Consider the following 25,327-nt stretch of genomic DNA (forward strand, 5'->3'; position numbering starts at 1 on the left):
GTTGAGGCTGAGATGGGATCAGCTACGATCGTATGGAATAATGGAGCAGGTTCCTGATGAGCCAAATGGACTCAAACTTAATTTTCACCCTCCTAGTAGTTTTGCTACTAACTAATAATATATATCCACAAGAACATACAGGCTCGGATCAGGTTAATTTAGCAAAATAGGTTTTAATTTGTGAACATTGTAAATTAAATACAAAAGTGATTCCACACAAATTTGGTGAAGGATGTTGGTTGAAAGAAACAAAAAGACAATACAAAGTAGGGGGTAAAATTCTAAAGAGGGTGCAGGAGCAGAGGGAGTTGGGGGTATGTATCCACAGATCAGTGAAGGCGGCTTAAGTAGGGGAGAGCAGTTAATGAAACGCACAGCATCCTCAGCTTTATTAATAGGGGCATAGAGTCCAAGAACAAGGAGGTGATGTTGATATTGAAGTTGTAGAAGACACTGGTGGACCTCAGCTGGAGTGTCAGAGAGAGTGATAACTGATAGGTAGTGGTTCAACCTGAGGGTTACCATGCCTCACACAAGGGAAGGAGTAGAGGAGGACAGTCCTTCATGGTAACCTCAGTCATTGAGAGATTCAAACCCACGCTGTCGATGTTACTCCACATTCCAAACCAACTATCCAGCCAACTGAGCTAACCTGACACCCAACACAAAGCAGAGAGCAGAAAAGAAATTAATCCCGGTGACAGCACAAGTCTTGAATGGAGGATATTAGATTATGTTGGAGATACATCTTTGATCTGTTGGGTATTTCTTTATATGTGTGTAACACCTTACCTTCATAGGCAACAGTAGCTGAATTTAGAAATACATTTGATAAAGGGAGTTGGCCTTCTATTACCCAGGCTGGTTTTCTTCTGTTCTGGACACCTTACTTAAGGAAGGATGCTTAAACCCTGGATACAGTGTGAAGGAGATTTACGAGAATGATCACAACGATGAGGGATTTTAGATTCAGGGAAAGGTTCAAGAGATTGAGCTTATTCGCTTTTGAGCAGAGAAGATGAAATGTTGACCTTATTGAGACGTTGAAAGTTTGAACAATTCTGACGGGAAAGCAAGTTATTGTTTCCCACTCATTGGTCTATTAGTAACTGGCTGGTCAGAATTTCAAGATTGTCAGTGAAAGTGTGAGATGAGGAGAAACTTATTGAGGTTGTTGGGTTTGGAATGTGCTGCTTGGGAGAGTGGTGGAGGCGGATTGCATCGGAGGTTTGAAAAGAGAGCTGGATATAAATTTGAAAGAGATGATGGTAGAGGGCAACAGAGATAGGGCTGGAGACTTGGACTTGCTGGGTAGCTCGTTCAGGAGCTGGTACATACATGAATGGTATCCTTCCATACAGTAAAAGTTTATGAATCTATGAACATACAAGTTCTGAGCCACGTTCCGGATAATTCCAGGAGGTCATTCCTTGGGACCTTGGCTCAGTGACCTCGTTGCCAGGGGTTTTTGTACGCAAACAGCAGCAAATTGTTGTCACGAGCGGGATTGGAACTTGGTTGGGTAATGGTCTAGAAATATTTCATTTCAAGGGAGGCGATGGAAGATCAAGCTGAGGGCATGAGTGAGGACAGACCTGCAAGAAATTTCGAATGCACAGATCGGGTCAAGCCGATTAAATGGTGAGTATGATTCTGTGAGGTGCTGATCCTGCACCGTCACATATTGGTCAGAATTAATGCTGATATTTATCTGATTGGGAAGATCCGCAAAAACAAATCTCTTCCTGGAAGTGTTGGAGGGAAGTTTCTGTTGTTTCCTTTACAACAGAGAAGGTTGATGGGGGAGGGGGAACATGACAGAGGTGTGTAAGATTGGTAGTGTTGTCGAGCAGAGCACCCGAGGGGTTCAGGTCCATAATTCTTTGGAGTTTGTGTCACAGGTAGACAGGGTGTTTCAGAAAGTGTTTAGAACACTTGCCTTCATTGTACAGACCATTGAGTGTTGGAGTTCGGACACCATGTTGTGGTTGTACAGGACACGGGTGAAGCCTGCTGTGGTGTATTGTGTCCAGTTCTGGTTGCCCTATTAGAGGAAGGACATTATTAAGCTGGAGAGGGTTCAGAAAAGATATACCAAAATGTTGTTGGGAATGGAGAGTTTGAGTTATAAGGATGGACTGGGACTATTTTCACTGGAGAGTAGAAGTTTGAGAGGTGTAGAGGTTTATGAAATCATGATGGGTATAGATGAGGTGAATGGCAGGTGTCTTTTCCCTAGGGTGGGGGACTTCAAGACCAGAGGACATATTTTTCAGTTGAGAAGAGAAACATTTTTGAAAATGACATGATGGGTAACATTTTTTGACGGAGAGTGGTTCACGTGTGGATTGAACTTTCAGAGGAAGTGGCAGATACGGGGTCAGTTACAATATTTAAAAGACATTTAGTTAGTACAAGAATAGGAAAGGTTGGAGAGATAAGGGCCAAGTGCAAACAAGTTGGACTGTTTAGTTTGAGATTATGAACGGCATGGATTAGTTGGACTGAAGGGTCTGATTCCTTGCTGAGTGACTCTATGACTCTATTATGAGGGACATGGCCAGGGAGGACAGGAAGCAGCTGTTTCCCTTAGTCAAAGGGTCAGTAACAAGGGGGGACATCATTTTAAAGTGAAGGGTAAGAGGTTTCGATAGTGATTTGAGGATTGTTTCACCCAGAGGACAACGGGGATCTGGAATGTGTGAAGAAAAAAAAATTTGGAATTTCAATTTCTATTTGAACTCACTAATTGTTCCGGTGTGTGGGAATGCCACTTTGTAACTGCAAGTGGTTGCATGATTTATTAATGTGGAATATTCGTATAAAGGAGCAGGAGGTGGCCATGGAGGAGGCCCTTGAGCCTGTTCCACCATTCAATGCCTGATTGGTGACCTGACTCCATAGACCTGTCTTTGGCCCTTATCCCCTTAAAAATCTTGCTGAACAAAAAACTTATCTCTCAGATTTAAAACTAACAACTGATCCAGCAATGCCTGCTTTTGTGGAAGAGAGTTCCAAACCTCCCCCAGCCTCTGTGCATATTAGTACTTCTCTTCTGAACAGTCTAGTCCTAGTTGTCCGGCTATGCCCTCTCAATTTCTAAGATCCCCAAACAGTGGAAATACTTTCAATTTATCCACCCTGTCTTTTCCTGTTAATATCTTCAATCAGATCATCCCTGAACTGTGTAAATTCTGGACAGAACACACTTAATTTGTGTAATCTCTCCACATAACTTAACCCCTGAATCCCAGGTATCATTCTTGTAAACTCATACTGTACTTCCTCCCGGGCCAATCTATCCTTCCTCAGGTGTGATGCCCAGATCTGCTCCAAGTGGGGTTGAACCAGGGTTTTGTATAACTGCAGCATCCCTTCTGCATCCTCGTACTCCAGTCCTGTCGATATAAAGGCCAGCATTTCATTAGCTTTCGTCAGGCACTGAGTGTCAGAAATAAAAAGAAATACAGAAATTGTTGGAAAAACTCAGCAGGGACAGATTGTTTGCCACCTGGGGACTGACTGTTTACTGTTCAAAACAACTTTCCATCCAATGCGTGTCTATCTACAGCACATAGACTGCAGCAGTTTAAGAAAGCAGCTCACCTCTACCTTCTCAAGGGAACAACTAGGGATGAGTTGGGCAATAAATGCTGGGTCCAGTGGGTGATACCCATGTGCCACAAGTGAATAATAAAAAAATGTTATTTACCCCAGGGCCTCCACCTTCCCCATGTGAGGTTGTTCTGGGAGGGGAGATGCCAACTTTGTAGTGAATGTTGATGTAAAATACCCATTTGATGTTATTGAGTCACCGGGTTCATGAACTACTTTGAAAAGGTTGATATAAAGGGGGGAGGGGGGGCGCAGTGAAGTCCCAGAGATTCCCACCCCCTCTCCCTTGGAGAGAAGCCATTTCTCAGCATAGCTGTTTTCAATCTGTCCCACCCTCTTCTCCTGAAACGATGACCCTCTCGTTCTAAATTGTCCCACATGAGGAAACACCTCCCTCAGTCTCCTTTGTCAATCCCACCTCCTTTAGTGTCCTATATCCCTCAGTTGGATTGCATCTCATTCCTCTAAACTCCAGAAAGAATTGGCCTTGATTACTCAATCCCACTTTTGAAGACAAACCCCTCCTTTCTGAACATGAAATGTACAAAATCACATTGCAGTTGGATGGTATCTTGGATGTAGAATACACATCACAAAGTGCGTTAGTCATAACTTCTGAGAGATCTACAGCCCAGGAAAAGGCCCATAGGCCCATCGAGTCTGTGCCGGTCAGAAACAACCACCTCACTATTCTCTAATCCCATTTCCTCAGCACATGGCCCCATAGCCCTGGCGTCACGAATGCACATCTACATCCTTCTTCAATGTGATGAGTGTTTCATCTCCTCCCACCCTTACAGGCAGTAGGTTCCAGATTCCCACCATCCTCCGGGTGAACAAGATTTTCCTCACATCCCCTCGAAACCTCCTGGCCCTTAGCTTCAATCTGTGCCTCTCCTCCACCTCTGTCAAGGGGTGAAAGTTCCTTCCTATCTTCACTTCTCATTGTTTTATACATCCCTCTTTTCAATCTACTCTGCTGTATGGTCAACAACCCCAGTCTGTCCAATCTCTCTCAATCACTGAAACTCTCCAGCCCCCTGCTGGTAAATCTCCCTGTGAATTTTGTTGGAGTGGTAACAGAGAGCAATGTATGTCCCGTTGGAAAAATGTCTTGTCTTTTATTTATAGCTCACTCCACTGGTGCATCAGGAAAGAAACACATAGGTTATTTTGTAGTGAAAAAGAGGGCCGTTAAGTTTTAATCAGCAAAGTTATGTTTTTAGCAGGCAGTTAATGTAAAGTCACCATTGTCTCATTAGAGAGAGGTGTGGGAGAGAAAAAGAGAGAAAAGCAACAACTGTTTATGGTTTAACCTGAGGGTTGCCACATCTAAGGCACAGGGAATGATCATTCACAGCAATCTCAACCAGAGCAGCAATTGAACTACAAGCTGTCAACGTGACTATACATTGTAAGCCAACTATAGAATCAACTGAGCAAACCAACCCCTACATGGCCAATGGCAAAAATATTGGGTGGCTCAGTGGCTGGGTGGTTAGCATTGCTGTCTCACAGCTCCAGGGACCCAGGAACAATTCCAGCCTCGGGTGACTGTGTGGAGTTTGCACTTTGTCCCCTTCTCTGCATGGGTTTTCTCCAGGTGTTCTGGTTTCCTCCCAAAGTCCAAAGATGTGGAGTTTAGATGGATTGGCCATACTAAGTTGTCCACAGTGTGAGGGATAGGCAGGCGAGGAGGGTTAGCCAATGCAAATGCAGTGTTACAGGGATAGGATAGGGCAGTGTATCTGGGTGGGATGCTATTCAGAGAGTCAGCGTGAATTCGATGGGCTGAAAGGCCTGCTTCCACACTGTAGGATTCTATGATGTGGAGGTGAGGGGGATTGGCCATGGTTAATGCAGGGTTACGGGGATAGGGTCAGGGTTTGATGGGATGCTCTTCACTGGCTTGGGGAGACTGGATGGGCTGAATAGTCTCTGTCCACACTGTGTGGATTATGGCGACATCAGTGTTTAGCACAAAGATGTGGTGAAATTTATTCTGAAATTAATTTTGATGGGATTCATTTTCAGTTTCTGAAATAATGGGGAAGCAGAATCCTATGTTTACACCTCCCCAGGGTATGTCCTGGTGATGTGAATTTGAATCTTGCTGTGGCAGGTGGTCGATTTGGAATTCGATTTGAAACAAAAATAGATCTGGAGTTAAGACTCTAATGATGACTGTTGTCAGGAACAACCAACCATCTGGTTCAAAATTGAAGACTGAGGTGAGGAGGAATTTCTTCTCTCAGAAGGTTGAGTGTTTGGAACTCCTTGCCACAGAGAGCTGTGTGTGGGGACAGGGAGCAGGTTTATAGCTGGGGTATATAGATTCTTGATCAGTTGGGGAATTGAGGGTTACATGTTAAGTGCAGGAAAATGAGTGTGAGGAATGGTGCATCAGCCACGATGCTATTGAATGGCTTGAGAGGCCAAATAGCCTTCTCCTGTTCCTGTCTGTGATGGTCCTTCAGGAAATGAAATCTGTCCTCCTCATCCAGTCTGCTCTGCACATGGCTCCTAATCCTTTCCAAATTCCTCACCTCCTCCTGGCTGAGCAAGTCGATTGGTTCAAGGACATTTCAGAATTGCATCCACTTTCCACTTTGGCAGAGATAGCTACATCCTGTTCAGAGTGCAGAGAAATAACATTTGTCAGGGTCAGTTTTCGGCTTGTTGAAATCACATGCTTTGACAAGAGAAATTGGTCTGGATAATGACCCCAGATATTCACAGCTCCTCCTGAACACTATGTCTTTCAGGCAAAGGTTGTTATTCTCATCCAAATTTAGAGTTATACAGCATGGAAACAGGCCCTTCGGCCCAACTCTTTTTAGCTTAACAGGTTTCCCAAATTCAACTAGTCCCATTTGTCTGCATTTGGCCCATATCGCTCTAAACCTTTCTTATCCATGTACCTTTCCAAATGTCTTTAAAATGTTGTAATTGTACCTGCCTCTACCACTTCCTCTGGCAGCTCATTCCATATACTCTGCCCTCTGTGTGATACATTTGCCTCTCAGATCTCTTTTTAATCTTTCCCCTCTCACCTTAAACCTATGTCCACGAGTTTTGGACACCCCTACTCTGGGGAAAAGACCATAGCTGTTTAACTTACCTATGCCCCTCGTGATTTTATAACCTCTCAGGTCACCCCTCAGCCTCCGAAAAATTGGGAGTAAAGCTCCCAGATTATGCAGGTTCTTCTTATAACTCAGATCTACAGTCATGGTAACGTCTCTGTAAATCATTTCTGTACCATTTCCAACTTGAGAACATCCTTTCCATAGCAGGTTGACCAGCACTGTAGACAGTGTTCTAAAAGTGGCCTCACCAACATCCTGTACAACTGTAACATGACGCCCCAACTCCTGCTGTCAGTGCTCTGACCAGTGAAGGGAAGCATGCCTTCACCACAATGTCTAGCTGTGACTCCACATTCAAGGAACTGTCTTCCTGCACCCCAAGGTCTGTTTGTTCAGAAACACTCCCCAGACTTGTACTAGTAACAGTATAAGTCCTGCCCTGGTTTGCCTTACCAAAATGCAACACCTCACATTTATCTAAATTAAACTTCATCTGGATCAAATTTCCATCGTACTCTTAGATAACCTCCTTCTCTGTCCACAATGACACTACTTTTGGTCCTGCTCCTATCTACTACGTTTCTGTTTGTCCTGTTTTCGGGCTGACCAAGCAGAGCAGCAACCATCTTGCATCACATACGCCACTTTGAGGCACACAGGTACAGGAGGGAAGGAGGAACCAGGTCAAGATGAAGAGGGAAACATTTATGTCAATCTTCCACGGACATCGTGAGACAGCGTAAAAGAATGATTTGTGAAGCTTCACAAATCAATCAGTAGCAATCCTACCTTGCAGCAAATGAGGACAAGGAAGAGAAGGCACGTTACTGTGACTAGGCTAGGCTTTGTATCAATTCACTCAGCAAGATGTCAGTTCCAAAGATGGACTTGTCTTGAGAAACCATCTGCATAATTGTCTATTCCACAACCCTCAGTGTGTCAGTCTATTCCCATTGTTGATGGCCGAGATTTGAGATTTTATGCTGATCATTCCTATCTTGGATATCCATTTCATCTCCTGGCGAATGAGCCAATGAATGAATGTACTCTCCATGTTTTGTTTAAATTGTGGTGAGCTGGAAATAATTCAAGGCAGGATTGTTTTCCAACCCTATCTTCATTGCCCTCTAATTTCATCACTTCTAGTACATATCCAGCTCTCATTTCATACCTCATATGGAAGCATACCTCCACCACGATCTCAGGCTGCACAATCCAAATCCTAACAACTGAGTAAAGATATTTATCCTCATGTCACTCCTCGCTCTGTAGCTGACAATCTTGAAATTGTGACCTCTAGTTCCTGACATACCAAGTAATGGTCACAAAATATTCTTCTTTCCCCTGTCAAAATTCTTCATAATTTTGAACACCGCCATAATATTCCCCTCTTAATCTTCTCTACTCAAAGGAGAAGGAGTCTAATATCACCAATCCTTCCTTGTATGTAAAATCCTCCATTCCTGCTACCATTCTAAATCTTCAATGAACCCTCTCCAGAGCTTAAAGCTTCTTAAATAAACTGCCTAGAACTGAACGCAAATGTAGTCTGACCAATGATTTGTGGAGGTGGAGCATCGTCTCCTCAGCTTTATACTCAATGCCTCTATTTATAACGGCAAGGATCCTATCAGCTTCTTCACAAAGGTTTCAGCTTGCCTGGTCAACTTCAGAGAATGATACACGTGAACCCAGAGGTCCCTCTGCTCCAGTGATCTCTTCAAAGACATACCATTGACCCTGCATTGTTGCCGTGTGTTTCTGTTAGCAAAATGCATTACCTCACATTTCTCTGCATTGGAATTCATCTGCCAGATTTCTGCCCATTTGGTAAACCTGTCAATCTTCCTGTGAAGTCACTCAGCAAAATCTTCACAATTCACTCTTCTTCCTGGGTTAGTATCAACTGCAATTTAGAGATTATATTCTTAACACCCAACTCCTAATTATTTATATAACCAATGTGTACTTGTCAGTTTCTTCTATGTGCACGTAAGTATCAATTCTACCCGTCCGTTTCCCCTATGTGAATGTGTGAGTGTATTTACCAATCTGTTCCTGCGAATTGGGACTGTCTTGTCAGTTGTCAGAATCTGTACTTGTCAGTTTGTGTGTCTGTGCGATACATTCTGTGATAGTTGTTATTAGGGTGTTGAGACTGGATTTTAATCTTCTCTACATTTTGTGATTTCTGAGTTGACTGTCAGCCTGTGGGGATGGGTGGGGGGAGAAAGGAGATAAGATGATGGCAGAAGGGAAACTGCTTTATTCCGAGAACCATTCTGAATTATGGTCACACATTTCTTGTTTGGGGAGAGAGTCTGGGATCTGTGATATCACTGAGACATTTAGTTTTAATTTGTACCCAGACATTGTTTTTGTTTGTGAAAGTGAGTTTTATTCTGCATGCCAGTCCAGTTTTGTATGATATTTTTATACCAATATGCAACACAACAGCGTGTCATCACCTTTCTCACCAAAATTAGAATCGCTGATATATGACACAGCTCAGAAGCAGACCATTCAGGTCATTTTGTCTCTATTGGGACATTCTCTTAATGCATCAGTTCTGCAGTAATTGTTGGGAACGTGAACTTCATCCACTCATTGTCAGTGTCTATATGGAAAGGACAATTTGACATCTGACTTTTAATAACTATAGTGCTAGTTTTGATATGTTTCCCACAATCTCAATCACACATCATTGGTCAGATCACATTTGTGTTCAGTTCTGCGCACTTTATTTCAGGAAGGATCCTCAAGCTGTGTAGAGGGTTCATCGGAGATTTACTGGATCTCATTCACCTATGTTCAGTTGTGGTTTTTTTTGTCCGAGTGTAGCATAAACTCTGTAAGTAAACTATTTTCAATTATGCTTAATTTTATTGCATTTTAGTCTCAATTTATTTTTACATTGCATGTATGTGCATGTGTGGTAGTCTTTATCAGGCACTGCATATCCTCAGCTGTGATAAGTGATGTTGAGAGTCAATTCATATCTGGAAATAATTGAGGTCAAATTTTATTATTTTCCTTTCAGCATCCAGTGGCTGAGTGAGAGTGAGTTTACTCTTGAAATGAGATACAGACTGACAGCACATGTCTCCTATAGTGAATGGGAAACAGCCGAAGTTCTTTAATTGTTCGTGCCAGTAGGAATCATGTGCAAGTGAAAACGTAACACACTGCAACAGAAAGGATTCGGTGCTGCTCTTCAGAGTCAAGGTAGGAAAAGCAATGGACCTTTTGTATCTTGGATAGTGTGGAATCTAACAGAGTAATGATATAAAATGTTGGTCTTCAGAATGCCATCAATTTTGTTTCAGTGCATAGTGATGTACTTTTCTGAACACTGCTGAAGTAACAATCAGTGTAAACTGAATCCATTTGCAACTAAGTGAAATGGTGGTGAACAATTCAGCTGCATTGGAGCTGACTGACCATAATGCTCCTTGTATAGAAAAGATAATTGGCTAATTCACTTCTATTTTCTGATGTAGGCAGAACATTCCCCTGCTCTGTAGTGTGAGCATGCACCATTAGCAGTACTTTTGCGTTTCTCTAGAGGTAGGGAGGAGGAAAGGACAAGGACTTTTATTTTTTGTCATGCAGTGCGGAATATGTAAACTGCTAAATTCAATTTATTGAACAAAATCAGTGTTCAACTCTGCTTGAAGATAAAATGTGCAATTCTACAAACCGACCAATTTTGGCTTTTTTGTCCCTTTTCTCCATTGCTTTGAAAGGTGGTTATTAGATTCCAATGATACATTATGAATATTACAGCCAGATTTCACGTTTTTTTTTGTGATATGTCCCAGAGAGGGGGAGGAGGAATGCAGAGCTCTTTGTAGAAAATTGCAACAATTTTGAAAGATGGACATAATTATATGAAAAAGAAGTTTTTGGTTGGACTGAAACAGACAAAGCAAAGCCTTCTACTGTAATATGAAGAAATGCAGATTGATGCTTGATAAACATGGGGATGATAAGCTCCTCTGCTACCAAGATCCATTTATGCAATTGGATGCTGGCTGATCAGGATGAAAATTGTTAGCTGATTGTTTCTGATCGGTACAGACACAAGTTTTGAAGGGCCTGATTCTGTGCTATAGGCCTCTCTGACAAAGGATCTGTGGGTAGAAATCACTTTGAATGTAACATTTTGTGTTACTTGCAATGTCAATGTAACTGCATGGTTGTTAGACATTGTAATGTGTGTCAGGGTGGTGTATGTTTTTAAAACTCATTTTAATCCGAGAGCAAGAGAGACTGTGTGTGTGTTGGGGGAAGGGGTGTGGGGGCAAACATTTGATTAATGTGTAGGTACGTAACCATTCTATATAAGGCTTTGACACAGATTATGCATTTGGAATTCATATTATTTGATTGCTGTGTCTATGTATGTGACAAAAGATTAATTGTACTTCTCAGTTACTAATAGTTGAAATATATCCTTCAATTCAATTTTGACTCAATATCGACTTTACATATGGTTGTTCAAAGTGATCGCATCAGCTGTTTGTTCACCTTGATTGTAACATTAAAATTATTGTTACTAAATGCAGACAGTATAAAGATTGGTGGATTTGTGGGTAGTATAGAAGTTTGTCAAAGAATACAGCAGGATCTAAATCACTTGTAGATATGGATGGAGAAATGACCGATTGAGTTTAATTCAGCAAGGTGTAAGATGCTGGACTTTGGGAGATCAAATGTTAAGGAAAAGGTACACAGTAAATGGCTGGACTCTGAACTCCCATCCCACTATCCTGGCACAGCCTGCAACCTTGCAGTTTACAATACTTGAGATGCAGTTCCAGGGAATTTTTGTTTAAAAAAATGTAAGGTCTCTGCCTGCAGCTCCAAATCAGGCAGCAAATTCCAGATACCCACCACTCTCTACATTTAAAAAAAAACCTTTTTCCTCATATCATCTAATCCTACAACCACTGAGCTTGAATCAGTGATCCCTGGTTTTTGAACTCTCTGCCAAAGTAAACAGGTTCCTCCTGTCTAATGTCTCCCTCTCACTAGTTAGTTAAAAATCACACAACATCAGATTATAATTCAACAGGTTTATTTGGAAGTGCAGACTTTCAGAGTGCTGCTCCTTCATCAGGTAGCTCACTATTTAGTACTGTAGACCCCCCCCATACCCGTGGGGGATATGTTCCAGGATCAACAGCGGAAAAGCAAAACCGCAGATAGGTGCAAATCCATTAATTTTAATGGGAAATATACCTTCTCGGCAGCCTCCTCATCCCTGGCTCTGGAACATTCCCTTTTATGTACTTGGACCATGGTAAACCGCAATAACCGGACCCGCGAATACAGGGTCGCCCTATATTCCTTAATCATGGCATCTCTGCTCCAAGAAATACAACCCTAACCTCTCCCATCTCTCCTGATCGCTACAATTCAGGCAACATTCTAGTAAATCTCCTCTGCACTCTCTCCACAGCAATGATGTCCTTCCTGTAATGTGGTGACCTGACTGCACACGTAACCACCTGTGCCTCATATAGTTTCATTGTTAGATTAGATTACTTACAGTGTGGAAACAGGCCCTTCGGCCCAACAAGTCCACACCGACGCGCAACCCACCCATACATTTACCCCTTTAACCTAACACTATGGGCAATTTAGCATGGCCAATTCACCTGACCCGCACATCTTTGGACTGTGGGAGGAAACCGGAGCACCCGGAGGAAACCCACGCAGACACGGGGAGAATGTGCAAACTCCACACAGTCAGTCGCCTGAGTCGGGAATTGAACCCAGGTCTCTGGCGCTGTGAGGCAGCAGTGCTAACCACTGTGCCACCGTGCCACCCAAAATTGTTATTTCCCTATTTTTGCATTCACCCCTCTGCCAATGAGGGAGAGCATTCCATGTGCCTTCTTTACAACCCCATCTATCTTTAGGAACCTGTGCACTTGCACACTAAGATCTCTCACTTCACCTGCTCCTCTCAGTATATTCCCATTTATTGTCTGACTTCCCAAAATGAGTTCCCTCATACTTATCAGAGCTGAACTCCATCTGCCACTTTCTTGCGCACTCACCAAACCATCTATATATAGTTTTGGAGCTTACAGCTATCCACCACACTATCCACTACACGGCCAATTTTTGTGTCGTCTGCAAATTTCACAAATCTGCCCAACATATTCCACTGCAACTTATTAATGTATAAAATAAACAACTCAGGTCCCAAAACTGAGCCATGCAGAGCACCACGTGAAACAACTGTCCATTCACAATGGCCACCATTGGCCATTATCCTATCTTTCCTGTGATTAGCCAAATTTGGGTCCAATTCCACACATTACCCTGTATCCCATGGGCTTTTACTTTGACCAGTCTGCTGTGATGCTGCTGCTCCCTTAACAAGCTTGTAAAAGACACAGGCTCCGAAAAGTCGGAGTTGATGGGTTTTAGGGTCATTTTGATTATAGCTAATGCCTCAGGCAAAAGGCTTCCACATTTTTAAAAAGAACACTTGGGGGCGGCACGATGGCACAGTGGTTAGCACTGCTGCCTCACAGCGCCAGAGACCTGGGTTCAATTCCCGCCTCAGGCGACTGACTGTGTGGAGTTTGCACATTCTCCCCGTGTCTGCGTGGGTTTCCTCCGGGTGCTCCGGTTTCCTCCCACAGTCCAAAAATGTGCAGGTTGGGTGAATTGGCCACGCTAAATTGTCTGTAGTGTTAGGTGCAGGGGTATATGTAGGGGAATGGGTCTGGGTGGGTGCGCTTCGGCGGGTCGGTGCGCTTCGGCGGGTCGGTGTGGACTTGTTGGGCCGAAGGGCCTGTTTCCACACTGTAAGTAATCTAATCTAATCTAATCTAATCTAATCTAATCGAATGGGGAGTGTCCCAGTTTTCCCAGCTCAGCTTTTCTCTGGTTTCAAATGTGGTTTTTGGCTGTCTGGCTATTGACTGAAAGCAGTCAGGCAGTTGAAAAAGCTGATGAACCCAAAGAAGCAGGTCCATGATTGTACTCTTTGTCTGACATCTCTCCTGTAAGATCCTGTGTTTGATTTTACCTTTTGTGCCAAGGGGTATTTATGGACATTATTGTAAATGTTGGGAACACCATCATTAAGTTGGTATAATCTGTTGGGTTTTCAGATTTTAAGTTATTTAGTATTCTGTTCTCTTTTGTTTGTGTATCATTCGATAAATTTGTAAATCGAACTGTTTGGTTTAAAACTACATGGTTTGACCAGCTGCATTTCTCGTGGAATATCTTCGTTACACCCGCTTAAAACAACTAGCAAAGTTAGGGTCTGGCTTACTTTATTGAAATGTTTGGAGGGGATCTGGCCTTTTCCATAACAGATTGGGGGCTGTTTGCAGAATTTATTCTGTAGTTCTGATTTGGAATTTGGGTTGTTGGACTCAAAGGCAGCGAGTGGTAAGTATTAGCGTTTTTTGTTCCGCGTGTTGAATTCAATTGGTTTACACAGCGCTTGGACGGCAGATGCTGGAGATCAGAGACGAAGGTGTGGTCCTGGAAAAGCACAGCAGGTCAGGCACCATCTGAGGAATAGGAGAATCAATGTTTCGGGCATCAGCCCTTCATTCGGAAACAGTGCTAGGGATAGCAAAGTCTCTTTGAGTCATCAAGAGTTTTCTGGGGATGGAAGAAGTGACTTCAGATTTTTGCAAAAAGTGATTAAGGCCAAGCTGCTGGAATTAGCAGACAAGCTGGAGCTTGACCTGCCTCCTTCCACGTGGAACAAGGCGATAATTACAGTAATAACTCAACATTTAAATTTGCTGGAAACGCCATCAGAAGCTTTAGAGAAGGCTAACATGCAATTGAAAGCGAATCAACTCGAGTTAGAGGCAAAGGTCAAGGAAAGGGCAACAGAAACAAAATAGTTTGAATTACGATTAAAAGCAGAAGAGAGGGAGAAGAGAGAGAAAAGGAAGGGGGAGTTTGAACCTTGGAAGTTGGCACTTAGACAGGAGTTCAAAAATTCACTTCCTAAATTAATGAGAACTCATGTGTAAGAGCAGAGTGTTAAAACAGCAAGACTGGCATCGGGGAAATGGCTGATGATTGAGTTGATCAATAAATCAAAATTGGGCTGCTAAAATCAGTCCTGAAGAAGGGCTTATGCCCGAAATGTCAATTCTCTTGCTCCTCGGATGCTGCCTGGCCTGCTGTATTTTCCAGCACGACATTTTTCAACTCTGCCAAAATCAGTTTCAATCCACGAGGGATAATAATTGTGGATAAGAGAAATTCTCACATGGAAAGTAAAAAGTAGATCTCTGTGAAGATCATAAGGATAATTTACCACAGGGTAAAAAGGAAACCCTTGAAGGGGAAAGACAAGTGAAAAAGCTCTAGTGTTTTCAATAACGTAGGCCACATGGAATCCGTATTAGTAGGTTAGGAAAAGCACTGAGAAGCCAGATGCAGGAAAACAGGATAAGCCAGTGAATTTTGTTGGAGTGGTAACAGACAGCAATGTGTACAAGCTGGTTGGAGGTTGTTTATGGAGGAGGTGCCAGATCTTCTTAAACCATACACCGTGAAGGTGAAGTTTACTTGCATAGGCCAGGAGCAGCAGGTAAAGAGGTAGCAATATTCAAAGATACAATAATCCTCTCAATCTGTAATGCTAAAAGATGAGGATATTTGTACCTCTGAAAGGCTATTGCCAGAAAATGTATGAGTAATTGGAATTCACATTGAAATAAGAAATGCTCAATTGTAAGAAGTGAGGTTAGAGTGTATGGTGAAGAGGGGAGAAGTCATAGTAGGAGTACTGGACAAACTTTCAGCTCTGGGAATGCAATTTGTCCTTGTTAATGATGTTGATGATTCACTGGTGGGAATGCCGATTGTAGTTGAAGAGCCAATGGAAATTCAGGCAACTGGACTATTGCAGGATCCATCCTGGGATGTTTCCTGACTGTGTGGTAATGAGGTCACAAAGTCACCAGTTGAAACAGGAAAGTTCAAAGAGTACAGATAAGGAAGTTGAAGGGAAATTAGCAGAGGAGAAAGTGAGGACTGCAGATGCTGGAGATCAGAGCTGAAAATGTGTTGCTGGAAAAGCGCAGGTCAGGAAGCATCCAAGGAACAGGAGAATCGACGTTTCGGGCATAAGCCCTTCTTATGCTTATGCCCGAAACGTCGATTCTCCTGTTCTTTGGATGCTGCCTGACCTGCTGCGCTTTTCCAGCAACACATTTTCAGGGAAATTAGCAGAGACCCTGTTCGATAAGATAGTTGAGACAAACCAGGAAGAGATGACAAAGCAGATATCTTTAGCTCAGGTAAATTAACTGAGTTACAGCAAAAAGATGAAAATTTAAAGCAATTGTATCAAAAGGCATACACAAAACAAATCCAAATGTATCCCTGATTGTTATTATCTTAAAAATGATGTCTTAATGAGTAAATGGAGAACATCACATTCAGGCAGATGAGAAGTGGGCAGAAGTTTATCAAGTTGTATTGTTAGTGGGTTATAAAAAGGACATGTTACGAGTATAGCACATGAGCTACCTGTATAGATTGTCTGTTTGAAATTCACATTATTTAATTGTCCTCTCTGTATGTGACAACTATTCAGTCAAGGATTAATTCTGTCCTTCTCAGTCACACAAACTTCATGTAAATATGCTTCATCCCAGTTGGAGAATTTGAACTGCAGGCAGAGGTTGAACAGGCTGGAACTGTTTTCCCTGGAGAGTGACCTTAGAAGTTTATAAAATCATAAGGCGCATGGAGAAGTGGTGGAGCTTGGTACAATTTTAACATTTAAAAGGCATGTGAATGAATATAATGAGAAAGCCTTAAAATTTGTCCTTAAATACTTAGAGTAAATGTAATGTTGAATTATAGAACACAAGAAAATATACAGGGCAGACAGGGAGGCATCAGTCCACAAAAAGGGGAACCGAGGATGTGTAGAAGATAAAACACATCTGTTCTCACCAAGTGATAACAGGATGCTCTAAAGCAATTAAGAACATTTGCCTTAACATCAATCAATCTATGTAAAAAAGACCCTGTGATAACATTCACAGTTGTTAACTTATGAACTTAATGACAGTGTTTGATTGTGATCTCAGAAACTTTGATAGGACCTTACTGTTTATTGCAAGGCTTTTGACATGCTTCTGAGATGATCAATTATAATGGATTCTCATTACCCGTGTGCGTGTGTGAGAGAGAGATATGAATGTTTTGAATTTATTTGCATTTTGGGACTTTATGATGATTTTTGAGTAGCCATCGTTGATTATGAAATGCAAACTCTAAAATGTAATATTGATGAAGCTTTAACTTACTTGGTGTTCCTACACACCACGACTGCCCCACTGTCAATTCTAACTCGTCAGATCTTCTGTCTTCTTTGAATTTGAATCACAACCCTGAAAAGAAAGCATGTTTAATTTGAGATTAATAAACCATTTAAAATTTAACGTTTTAGCCTCAGATACAGAATGATTTTGTGTTTAAGAGAAAAAACCGGAGTCTGCTCCTAGCTTAAAAATTATTCTAAACCTAACATTGAAGAGATTCTGATACAATCTGTCAGGAAGCCATTTTATGGTCAAAGTTTGACCTCCTCTCTAAGATGCCATTTTGTAAAACAATGATATCTGACATGCAAGCTGTGCAAGGTTACCTTATGACCTCTTACACTTAGTTTAGACTGATACCTCTTTATGAAAGGGACTTACCTCACCAACAGGCAGTGACTGGGCTGGATCTGTTTTTCCCACCTGATGGATGGCTAAGGGCCTACAGGAGTAATCAGTTAAGCGCACACAGACCTGTTAATTTGCTTCTCTTCTTTACGAATTGTTGCCTTTCCATTGTTGTCTAATTAAGAACATGCAGTGATTTTTGTAAAGTTTTGTAAAAAGGAAGCCTGTTTGAGACAGAAGAGTGGAGTAGTCTGCAATGGCTCTTAAAAGGAAGAGCTGGTATCCTACTTTTCTAGGGTTTTAGAACCTCTGCTAGCCTGGCTTATAGGAGGTAATGTTATGTTGTAGCACTGATACTATTGGTAAATAAAGGGGAAGGCTAAAATTAAACAAAACTGTCTGTAAGAGGTTTTTATCTCCAGGACGAACCAAGAGAGGCATATAGATCTGAGTCCACAAGGGATTCCCTGGGCTGTTTCAAATCTGTACTTTAACAATATGAAGGATTTATAGAGAGATGGGCTAAGTGCTGGCAAATGGGATTAGATTAAGTTAGAATATCTGGTCGGCATGGACAGGTTGGACCGAAGGGTCTGTTTCCACGCTATATGTCTCTATGACTTGATGACTCTTCGGTAACTCTTGCACTGTCAGTGAGCACAGTTTCTCTCCATCTCTGTACTTAACCCCTCCTTCACGGATGGTTGTTGAAACAATGCAACAAGGCCCTAAAGGAGCCTTCCACATCCATCAAAGATTTACCTGCACATCCACTAATATCATTTATTGTATCCGTTGCTCCCGATGCGGTCTCCTCTACATTGGGGAGACTGGGCGCCTCCTAGCAGAGCGCTTTAGGGAACATCTCCGAGACACCCGCACCAATCAACCAAATCGCCCCGTGGCTCAACATTTCAACTCCCCCTCCCACTCTGCGGAGGACATGGAGGTGCTGGGCCTCCTCCACCGCTGCTCCCTCACCACCAGACGCATGGAAGAAGAACGCCTCATCTTCCGCCTCGGAACACTTCAACCCCAGGGCATCAATGTGGATTTCAACAGTTTCCTCATTTCCCCTTCCCCCACCTCATCCTAGTTTCTAACCTCCAGCAACACGATCCCCTGACTTGTCCGACCTGCCCAGCTCCTTTTCCACCTATCCACTCCACCCTCTCCTCCCTGACCTATCACCTTCATCTCCTTCCCCACTGACCTATTGTACTCTATGCTACTCTATCCCCACCCCCACCCTCCTCTAGCTTATCTCTCCACGCTTCAGGCTCTCTGCCTTTATTCCTGATGAAGGGCTTTTGCCCGAAACGTCGATTTTGCCTGTCCTCGGATGCTGCCTGAATTGCTGTGCTCTTCCAGCACCACTGATCCAAAATGTGGCCTATTTGTCTATCTTCATTGTAACTTTGAAAATGCTCTTAATAATTGCAGATTTTAATGTTGTTCCTGAATGTCTATTTTGGATGAGGATTCAGTTTATCTATCTTCAACACTGGTGTGTAAATGTCAATGGGCTACATACCCTCTGTTTGTTAGAGGCAGCTGGTCACTCTTTGCCTTGAACTGAGGAAGTATTACAGTGTCTTAGTCCCTCAGGTATTTTTCTGGAGGAAGACACAAGGACACCACCTGTAGATCAACATGAGGCTAGTCTGGCAATATTGAACTGATCATTGTCACATTCACTAGGATGTGTTTTTTTTTAAAATCCAACAACTTAACCAGAACCACTGATCTGATTCCATTGTTGCCCTGAGCTGCTCCTTGTCTGGGGATTGTGTTTGTTTTGCAAGTGATTTGATACCAATTGATTTGGAGATGCTGGTGTTGGACTGGGGTACACAATGTTAAAAATCACACATCAGGTGCTTCCAAAAAAACTGTTGGACTATAACCTGGTGTTGTGTGATTTTTAACATGATACCAATTGAGTAAGATCCAGAAACTGAGCAACAACTGCCCAGCACCATGAATGGGAGTACTCAACCACCAGGATGCCTACACAGTTCAATATCCAACTTCCCAACTACTTGTTGGAAATAGGAAAAACTGCGCTATTTCTAATGTTTTTTATTGAGACCCCAGTGTATGTCTTTTTACAAGAGTGTCACATTCCTAAAGTTGGTCCACCCAACCTCAAGAAAGAGCGGAAACAGAACGAAATTAAAACAGGGTTCAGAGGATTGCAAACCACAAGAATGTTCCACAGCAGCTTCTTCCCGCTCTGCCTCCCTCAGCAGGCCCACACACAGCCCGAGAAAGGCCTCTCTCTTCCCCCCAGCCCGCTCACTCCAAGTTCCGGGACCAGTTCCTGCTCCGCTCGGCCTCTTACAAACAGCCCCCGGTTCTCCCTGAACTCACCCCGAATCAATCCCGGTCTCGGAGCCCCCTCTGTGTCCCAGGCTCCCATCCCGATGTGCTGCTGGAAGGAGCCTGCTGTTCCCTCGCTTCCCTGGGCGCTGATCTCCCATTGCGGTCTGTTTCAAACAAACCTCTGAGTAAATTCTCCTGCATGGCAACGTTGGGGGAGGGTCTCACGCATGCGCTCCTCTACTCGGGGTCAGATTTGGGAAGAAAATGATTTGGAGATGCCCAGTGTTGGATTGTGGTGTAGAAAGTAACACAACACCAAGTTATAGTCCAACAAGTCTAAATGGAACAATTTATAGCAACATTTTAGTGTTGTAAATTGGCATAGACAGAGAACACAGGGGCTAACCTTCCACATACTGTCCAGCTAACACCAATTGTTACACCTAACCTGGGAATGCAACTTTAAAGAAAAGGTTTTGTGATTTACACGTGAAAGAAGTGAAACTGTCATGGTATTCGAACAGATGAAAGACTCAACAAATAATCAAGGTATTTTTCAAATGTATAATTTCAGTTACATCACACTGTAAATTTTTGCAATAAATTGTGTGCCTTACAATTGTGTCCTCCTCAACCACCTGATGAAGGAGCGGCGCTCTGAAAGCTAGTGTGCTTCTAATTAAACCTGTTGGACTACAACCTGGTGTGTGATTTTTTTAATTTGGGGGAGAAAGGTTCGGTCCCAGACACAGTTGGGGCGGGAGTGAGCTGGAGGCGAAGCTGGATGATCAAAGCCATTTCCCTGCTCTGTCTGTCACTCAGTTTCCTCTCCGGACCCGCCTCTCACTCTGCCAGTTCTTTCTCAGTCAGGTCGGGCCGACCTGTATAAAAAAGGAAGGGGAGGAAGCTCGGCTCTCATTCAACAGCAGTGGAGTGAAGAAGAGTGATGTCTGGAAGAGGTAAGGGAGGCAAAGGCCTGGGAAAAGGCGGAGCGAAGCGACACCGCAAAGTGCTCCGTGATAACATCCAGGGCATCACGAAACCAGCCATCCGGCGCCTGGCTCGCCGTGGCGGGGTCAAGCGCATCTCGGGCTTGATCTACGAGGAGACTCGCGGGGTGCTGAAGGTATTCCTGGAGAATGTGATCAGGGATGCGGTCACCTACACTGAGCACGCCAAGCGCAAGACAGTCACCGCCATGGATGTGGTGTACGCTCTGAAACGCCAGGGCCGCACTCTCTATGGATTTGGCGGCTGAGAATAAAATGATCCTTTTCCAGCGAACCCAAAGGCTCTTTTCAGAGCCACCCAAACTCTCCGATAGAGAGCGTAGACCTGAGAACGGGGAAGGCAGAACGTAGCGAAAGGGTAGTATACTGTTGTTAGTTATTTTACATTTATCGCGATTTTAAAATTTGAATTGCGAAAATATACTGATGCCGTGTTCTGCAGAGAGCATTCGGAGTGGACGGTCCACTTTGTTGCTGTTTACGGTAGCCAATGATTTAATGATTGCAACTATTCCTACACTGTAGATAATAGGCTATTTGTCTAATCAAGACTACTGTAATCTGGTTATTCCATGTAAACAATCCCATCGTGACTTTTAAGATGCAGAAACATTAGGCCATTCTGCCCATCAAGCTTGTATGCCATTCGATCCTGGTCGATTTTTCTCACTTATTCTTGTGCCTGCTCCCCGTAACCTTCGATCCACTTTCTCGTGAATACCTGTCTATCCCAGTAATAATATCAACGTAGAACCCAGGCATTAATGTTACATATTGCAGTATTCATATTTTCGTGGTATCATACGCTACTCAGTTTTGTTTCTGGGAGCCTACGGATGTCTTAATGGTGCCTTCAATATATTGATAAAAGTGTGGTTCTGTAATCATAGATTGCAGAATTTAAAAATAAGTGTGATCTTAACATCAAATTTTGGTATTGGGTTAGATATTTCTGGAAAAAAAACCATCGAATGGACTCCCTTTGCGTTAACATGGCTTGTGGTGAGGTGGAGGCAGGAGAGATAAGGAAAAAATGGCGCCAAGAGACCAACGACTTATTTTCAAAGTTAAAAATGTCCGCCCTCACGTATAAAAGGGCAGCAAGTTTTACAGAGGAGAATATGAGCACGTACACGTTGATTGCTTTTTCGATTACGAAATTACAGTGTCGACAATTTTACTTTACCCCATTCTCGCCTTTAAAGCTGAAAAATGCCTCACTGGTGTTCACTCTGCTCTCTCTCTCTCCCCCCCTCCAGAGGCAGGGAATAAAAGACCTTAATATGAACCGAGCAGAGAATAAAGCGCAGAGTCAGGGACCGTTCCTTGCTGTATCCTGCAGCGGCTGACCCATTACTGCACTGGGTCAACACACCTCTTCCTACTGCACTTAAAAGGAAATGTGAGGTCAAACCCGATCGCGGACGTTCATGCCACCATTCTTCAACTGAAGACAGAGATCACTCAGGCAGCGACCGTTCAATAAGAAATCCTCTGGTTCAGGACACTGATACAAATGCATTTTATGATAAATTCTTTCTCTGATCACAGTATCCAATTAAATGGAGCGTGGAATTCATTGATATCCGATACAAAGGCGAGAGCTCTCCCCATTAAAAGTAAACTAATCAATCCAGAGAGTTTAGCTCCTTTCACAGATGCTGTGAGTGGCTCTTAAAAGAGCCTTTGGGTTATCAGATTCAAGAATGGTCCCTTCACTTTTTAGCAGATCCAGCAGCGGCGGTTTTCTTGGGCAGCAGCACGGCCTGGATATTAGGCAGCACCCCGCCCTGAGCGATGGTCACCCCTCCCAGCAGCTTGTTGAGCTCCTCGTCGTTGCGCACGGCCAGCTGCAGGTGCCTGGGGATGATGCGGGTCTTCTTGTTGTCCCGGGCCGCGTTGCCGGCCAGCTCCAGGATTTCAGCCGTCAGATACTCCAGCACCGCAGACAGATAGACCGGCGCTCCGGCACCCACACGCTCAGCATAGTTACCCTTTCTCAGGAGTCTGTGAACACGGCCCACCGGGAACTGCAGGCCAGCCCGGGACGACCGAGACTTCGCCTTGGCGCGAGCTTTCCCACCGCCCTTTCCTCTTCCGGACATGGTCACAAACTCACAAGCACTTTCACAGAGAATGCTGCACTCCGCCCACATTGCGGTCTCTTATACCTTCGGGAGGAATGGTGGGGCGGCCATTTCTGATTGGTCCCATTGTCCAGCCCCGCCTAATGTTGTTTCAATTCCCAATCAGATATCTGCCTCATTCCCCAATCCGGAGAGAGCACGGGGAGGAGGGAGGAAAGTACGGGTGGCAAATCATCAACCGCCTTCTTTCCAATTTGAAAAGTCCGCCAATTTCCAAACAAAGGAGTGTGTTTTACACTAAAAAATGAAGTACAAAAAAACTGAATAAGTTTAAAAAACGTTAATAGTCATGTTAATTTATTGTACAAATGTATACATCACACGGTCTTACTCTCCCTCATTTGCCCACCTGTATCTGTCCATTTCTGATCTGGAGAGTGGGTTATTTTCTAAACCTTAAGAGGCTAAAACAAAACTGGCCAAACACTACATTCTGATAAAGCAGCACACGACATTCTTCCGGCTCAGTATCAATGGCGAACATGGTTGTTGAGATGAGATGGTCTTGACCAGATCCAGCAAAAATCACATTTCAGTCCGGCAGCTATTTTGGTGTTCTCTTGGTTCACGTTGAAAGCCTCTCACCGACAGCAGAAAGTGCTTTGCCTTTTGCATTCTGAAAAATCGGATTTAAAACCACGCATTGTCAATGTAAAAAAAAGACTGAAATACATCCATCCGTGGGACTGAAAGCTGTGGGCACTTCCGTTTGGTTTGCCAGGGTGAAAGTAAGTGTTAACATTCCACCAAGGCTTTTAACAACTTTAACAAATAAGATGAAAAGACTTTTTTTTCATCTGCTCTCTCTCTCTCTCTATAGACAGGCCTGTTTATGAAGTCGCTCCCCTCGCCTCGTCAAAATTAAATATAGTATGTGATTAAAAATACCTGGCCAAGAATCACATGCAGACCAGAACAAATCAACCTTAAAAATGATTCACCGGTGCTTAATCTGCTGTCTCTCTATTGACAGGGGAAGGGGCTGTTTGTGATGTATTCTTACCCCACCCCCTTCATTCCGCATCTCTCAAAATTGCAAACCAATTATAAAAGCGAAATGTAGTACGAAAATTACCTTATCAACATGCAAACTAAAACAAACAATTCTTAAAGAAATGGTTCATCTATCTCAGGAAGGTTGTGGGTGGCCTTTTGTGAGCGGCACGGTGGCACAATGGTTATCACTGCTGCCTCACAGCGCCAGAGACCCTGGTTCAATTCCCGCCTCAGGCGACTGACTGTGTGGAGTTTGCACATTCTCCCCGTGTCTGCGTGGGTTTCCTCTGGGTGCTCCGGTTTCCTCCCACAGTCCAAAAAAATGTCCAGGTTAGGTAGGGGAATGGGTATGTGTGGGTGCGCTTCGGCGAGTCGGTGTGGACTTGTTGCCCAGAAGGGCCTGTTTCCACACTGTAAGTAATCTAATTTGGGTCGTGGATGTGTGTTTGTTTCAGCGCAATGCGGTCCCTCACTTGGAGCTGGTGTACTTGGTCACCGCCTTTGTGCCCTCCGACACGGCGTGCTTGGCCAGCAGCAGCACGGCGGTCTGGATCTCCCAGGAGCTGATGGTGCTGCGCTTGTTGTAATGGGCCAGGCGGGAAGCCTCCCCCGCGATGCGCTCGAAAATATCGTTGACGAACGAGTTCATGATGCTCATGGCCTTGGAGGAGATGCCGGTGTCGGGGTGAACCTGCTTCATCACTTTGTAGATGGAGTAACTTTCTTTCCTAGTCCTTTTCTTCTTCTTGCCGCCCTTCGCTGGCGTCTTCTTGATGATTTTCTTCGCGCCCTTCTTGGAGGCTTGCTGTGCTTTCTTCTCATCAGCCATAGCGCCGCTCACTTTCTGTCCCAGAATAAGGGAAAGCGAGCTCGGAACTCCCTTTTTACAGACTGACGGTGTCATCAATGCTATTGAAGGATGGGGGAAAGCCTGGTTCCTGATTGGGTAGTTTACACGGAACCATTCTCAAACACAGTCTCTGTGCTTGGTTAGAGTGGAACGCAATGTGATTGTCAGAATCTGCAACGACATGTGAAGTGGATGGTGATTCTGTTCCTGTCAGTCTGACTGAGGGAGATTTATTTTGTGCCTGTCACACACAAAGTGACTGTGGTATTGGCTCTGTTTCCTTTTGCTCGTTGTTGAGCTGATGTGGGAGTGGAAGGGTGTGTTTCTAGCTCCGCAGGTCTGTTTCTGGTCCTTCTCTGGGCTGGAATTAACTGAGCTTGCCACTTTTCTCAGTGGTTAGCACTGCTGCCTCACCGCGCCAGGCCTGCTTCGATTCCAGTTTCAGACGACTGTCTGTGTGGATTTTGCACATTCTCCCCGAGTCTGAGTGGGTTTCCTTCGGATGCTCAGTTTCCCTCTCTCAATTCAAAGACATACAGGAAGTTGAATTGGTCATGCTAACTGCCCGTAATGTTCCGGGATGTGTAGGTTAGGTGCATTAATCAGGGGT

The 25,327-nt window shown here is 43.7% G+C and overlaps 3 protein-coding genes and 1 long non-coding RNA gene across 5 annotated transcripts; 1 reads left to right on the plus strand and 3 right to left on the minus strand.

The window, feature by feature from the left end:
* Positions 1 to 153: 153 nt before the first annotated feature.
* Positions 154 to 19,908, minus strand: LOC122544656 (uncharacterized). Of its 2 annotated transcripts, none has more exons than XR_015754978.1 (3): positions 19,763 to 19,908; positions 17,027 to 17,110; positions 154 to 6,244 (listed from the first exon to the last, which is right to left on the minus strand). It is a non-coding gene; the product is annotated as an uncharacterized LOC122544656 (long non-coding RNA). The 2 variants fall into 2 exon arrangements; XR_006310417.2 differs by lacking the exon at positions 19,763 to 19,908 and adding an exon at positions 18,924 to 19,006.
* Positions 19,909 to 20,039: 131 nt separating this feature from the next.
* LOC122544617 (histone H4) lies at positions 20,040 to 20,972 on the plus strand. Its single transcript, XM_087984545.1, has one exon. The coding sequence runs from the start codon at positions 20,661 to 20,663 to the stop codon at positions 20,970 to 20,972; it is 312 nt and encodes a 103-aa protein (XP_087840671.1). The 5' UTR covers positions 20,040 to 20,660.
* A 1,392-nt stretch (positions 20,973 to 22,364) lies between these two features.
* On the minus strand, positions 22,365 to 22,895 carry LOC148135522 (histone H2A-like). The gene has a single exon (XM_087984488.1). The coding sequence runs from the start codon at positions 22,878 to 22,880 to the stop codon at positions 22,440 to 22,442; it is 441 nt and encodes a 146-aa protein (XP_087840614.1). The 5' UTR covers positions 22,881 to 22,895; the 3' UTR covers positions 22,365 to 22,439.
* A 1,363-nt stretch (positions 22,896 to 24,258) lies between these two features.
* Positions 24,259 to 24,696, minus strand: LOC122544606 (histone H2B 1/2-like). The gene has a single exon (XM_043683924.2). It carries the CDS (start codon positions 24,694 to 24,696, stop codon positions 24,337 to 24,339), a length of 360 nt encoding a protein of 119 aa, XP_043539859.1. The 3' UTR covers positions 24,259 to 24,336.
* Positions 24,697 to 25,327: the final 631 nt, after the last annotated feature.

The sequence above is a fragment of the Chiloscyllium plagiosum genome, unplaced genomic scaffold (assembly GCF_037043375.1).
Source record: "Chiloscyllium plagiosum isolate Xiang-an unplaced genomic scaffold, Cpla_swu_hap1 HiC_scaffold_49, whole genome shotgun sequence".
Classification (NCBI taxonomy): Eukaryota; Metazoa; Chordata; class Chondrichthyes; order Orectolobiformes; family Hemiscylliidae; genus Chiloscyllium; species Chiloscyllium plagiosum.

Coding starts and splice junctions, on each gene's coding strand:
- LOC148135522 (XM_087984488.1), bottom strand. CDS start 22,880: ATGTGGGCGGAGTGCAGCATTCTCTGTGAAAGTGCTTGTGAGTTTGTG.
- LOC122544606 (XM_043683924.2), bottom strand. CDS start 24,696: ATGGCTGATGAGAAGAAAGCACAGCAAGCCTCCAAGAAGGGCGCGAAG.
- LOC122544617 (XM_087984545.1), top strand. CDS start 20,661: ATGTCTGGAAGAGGTAAGGGAGGCAAAGGCCTGGGAAAAGGCGGAGCG.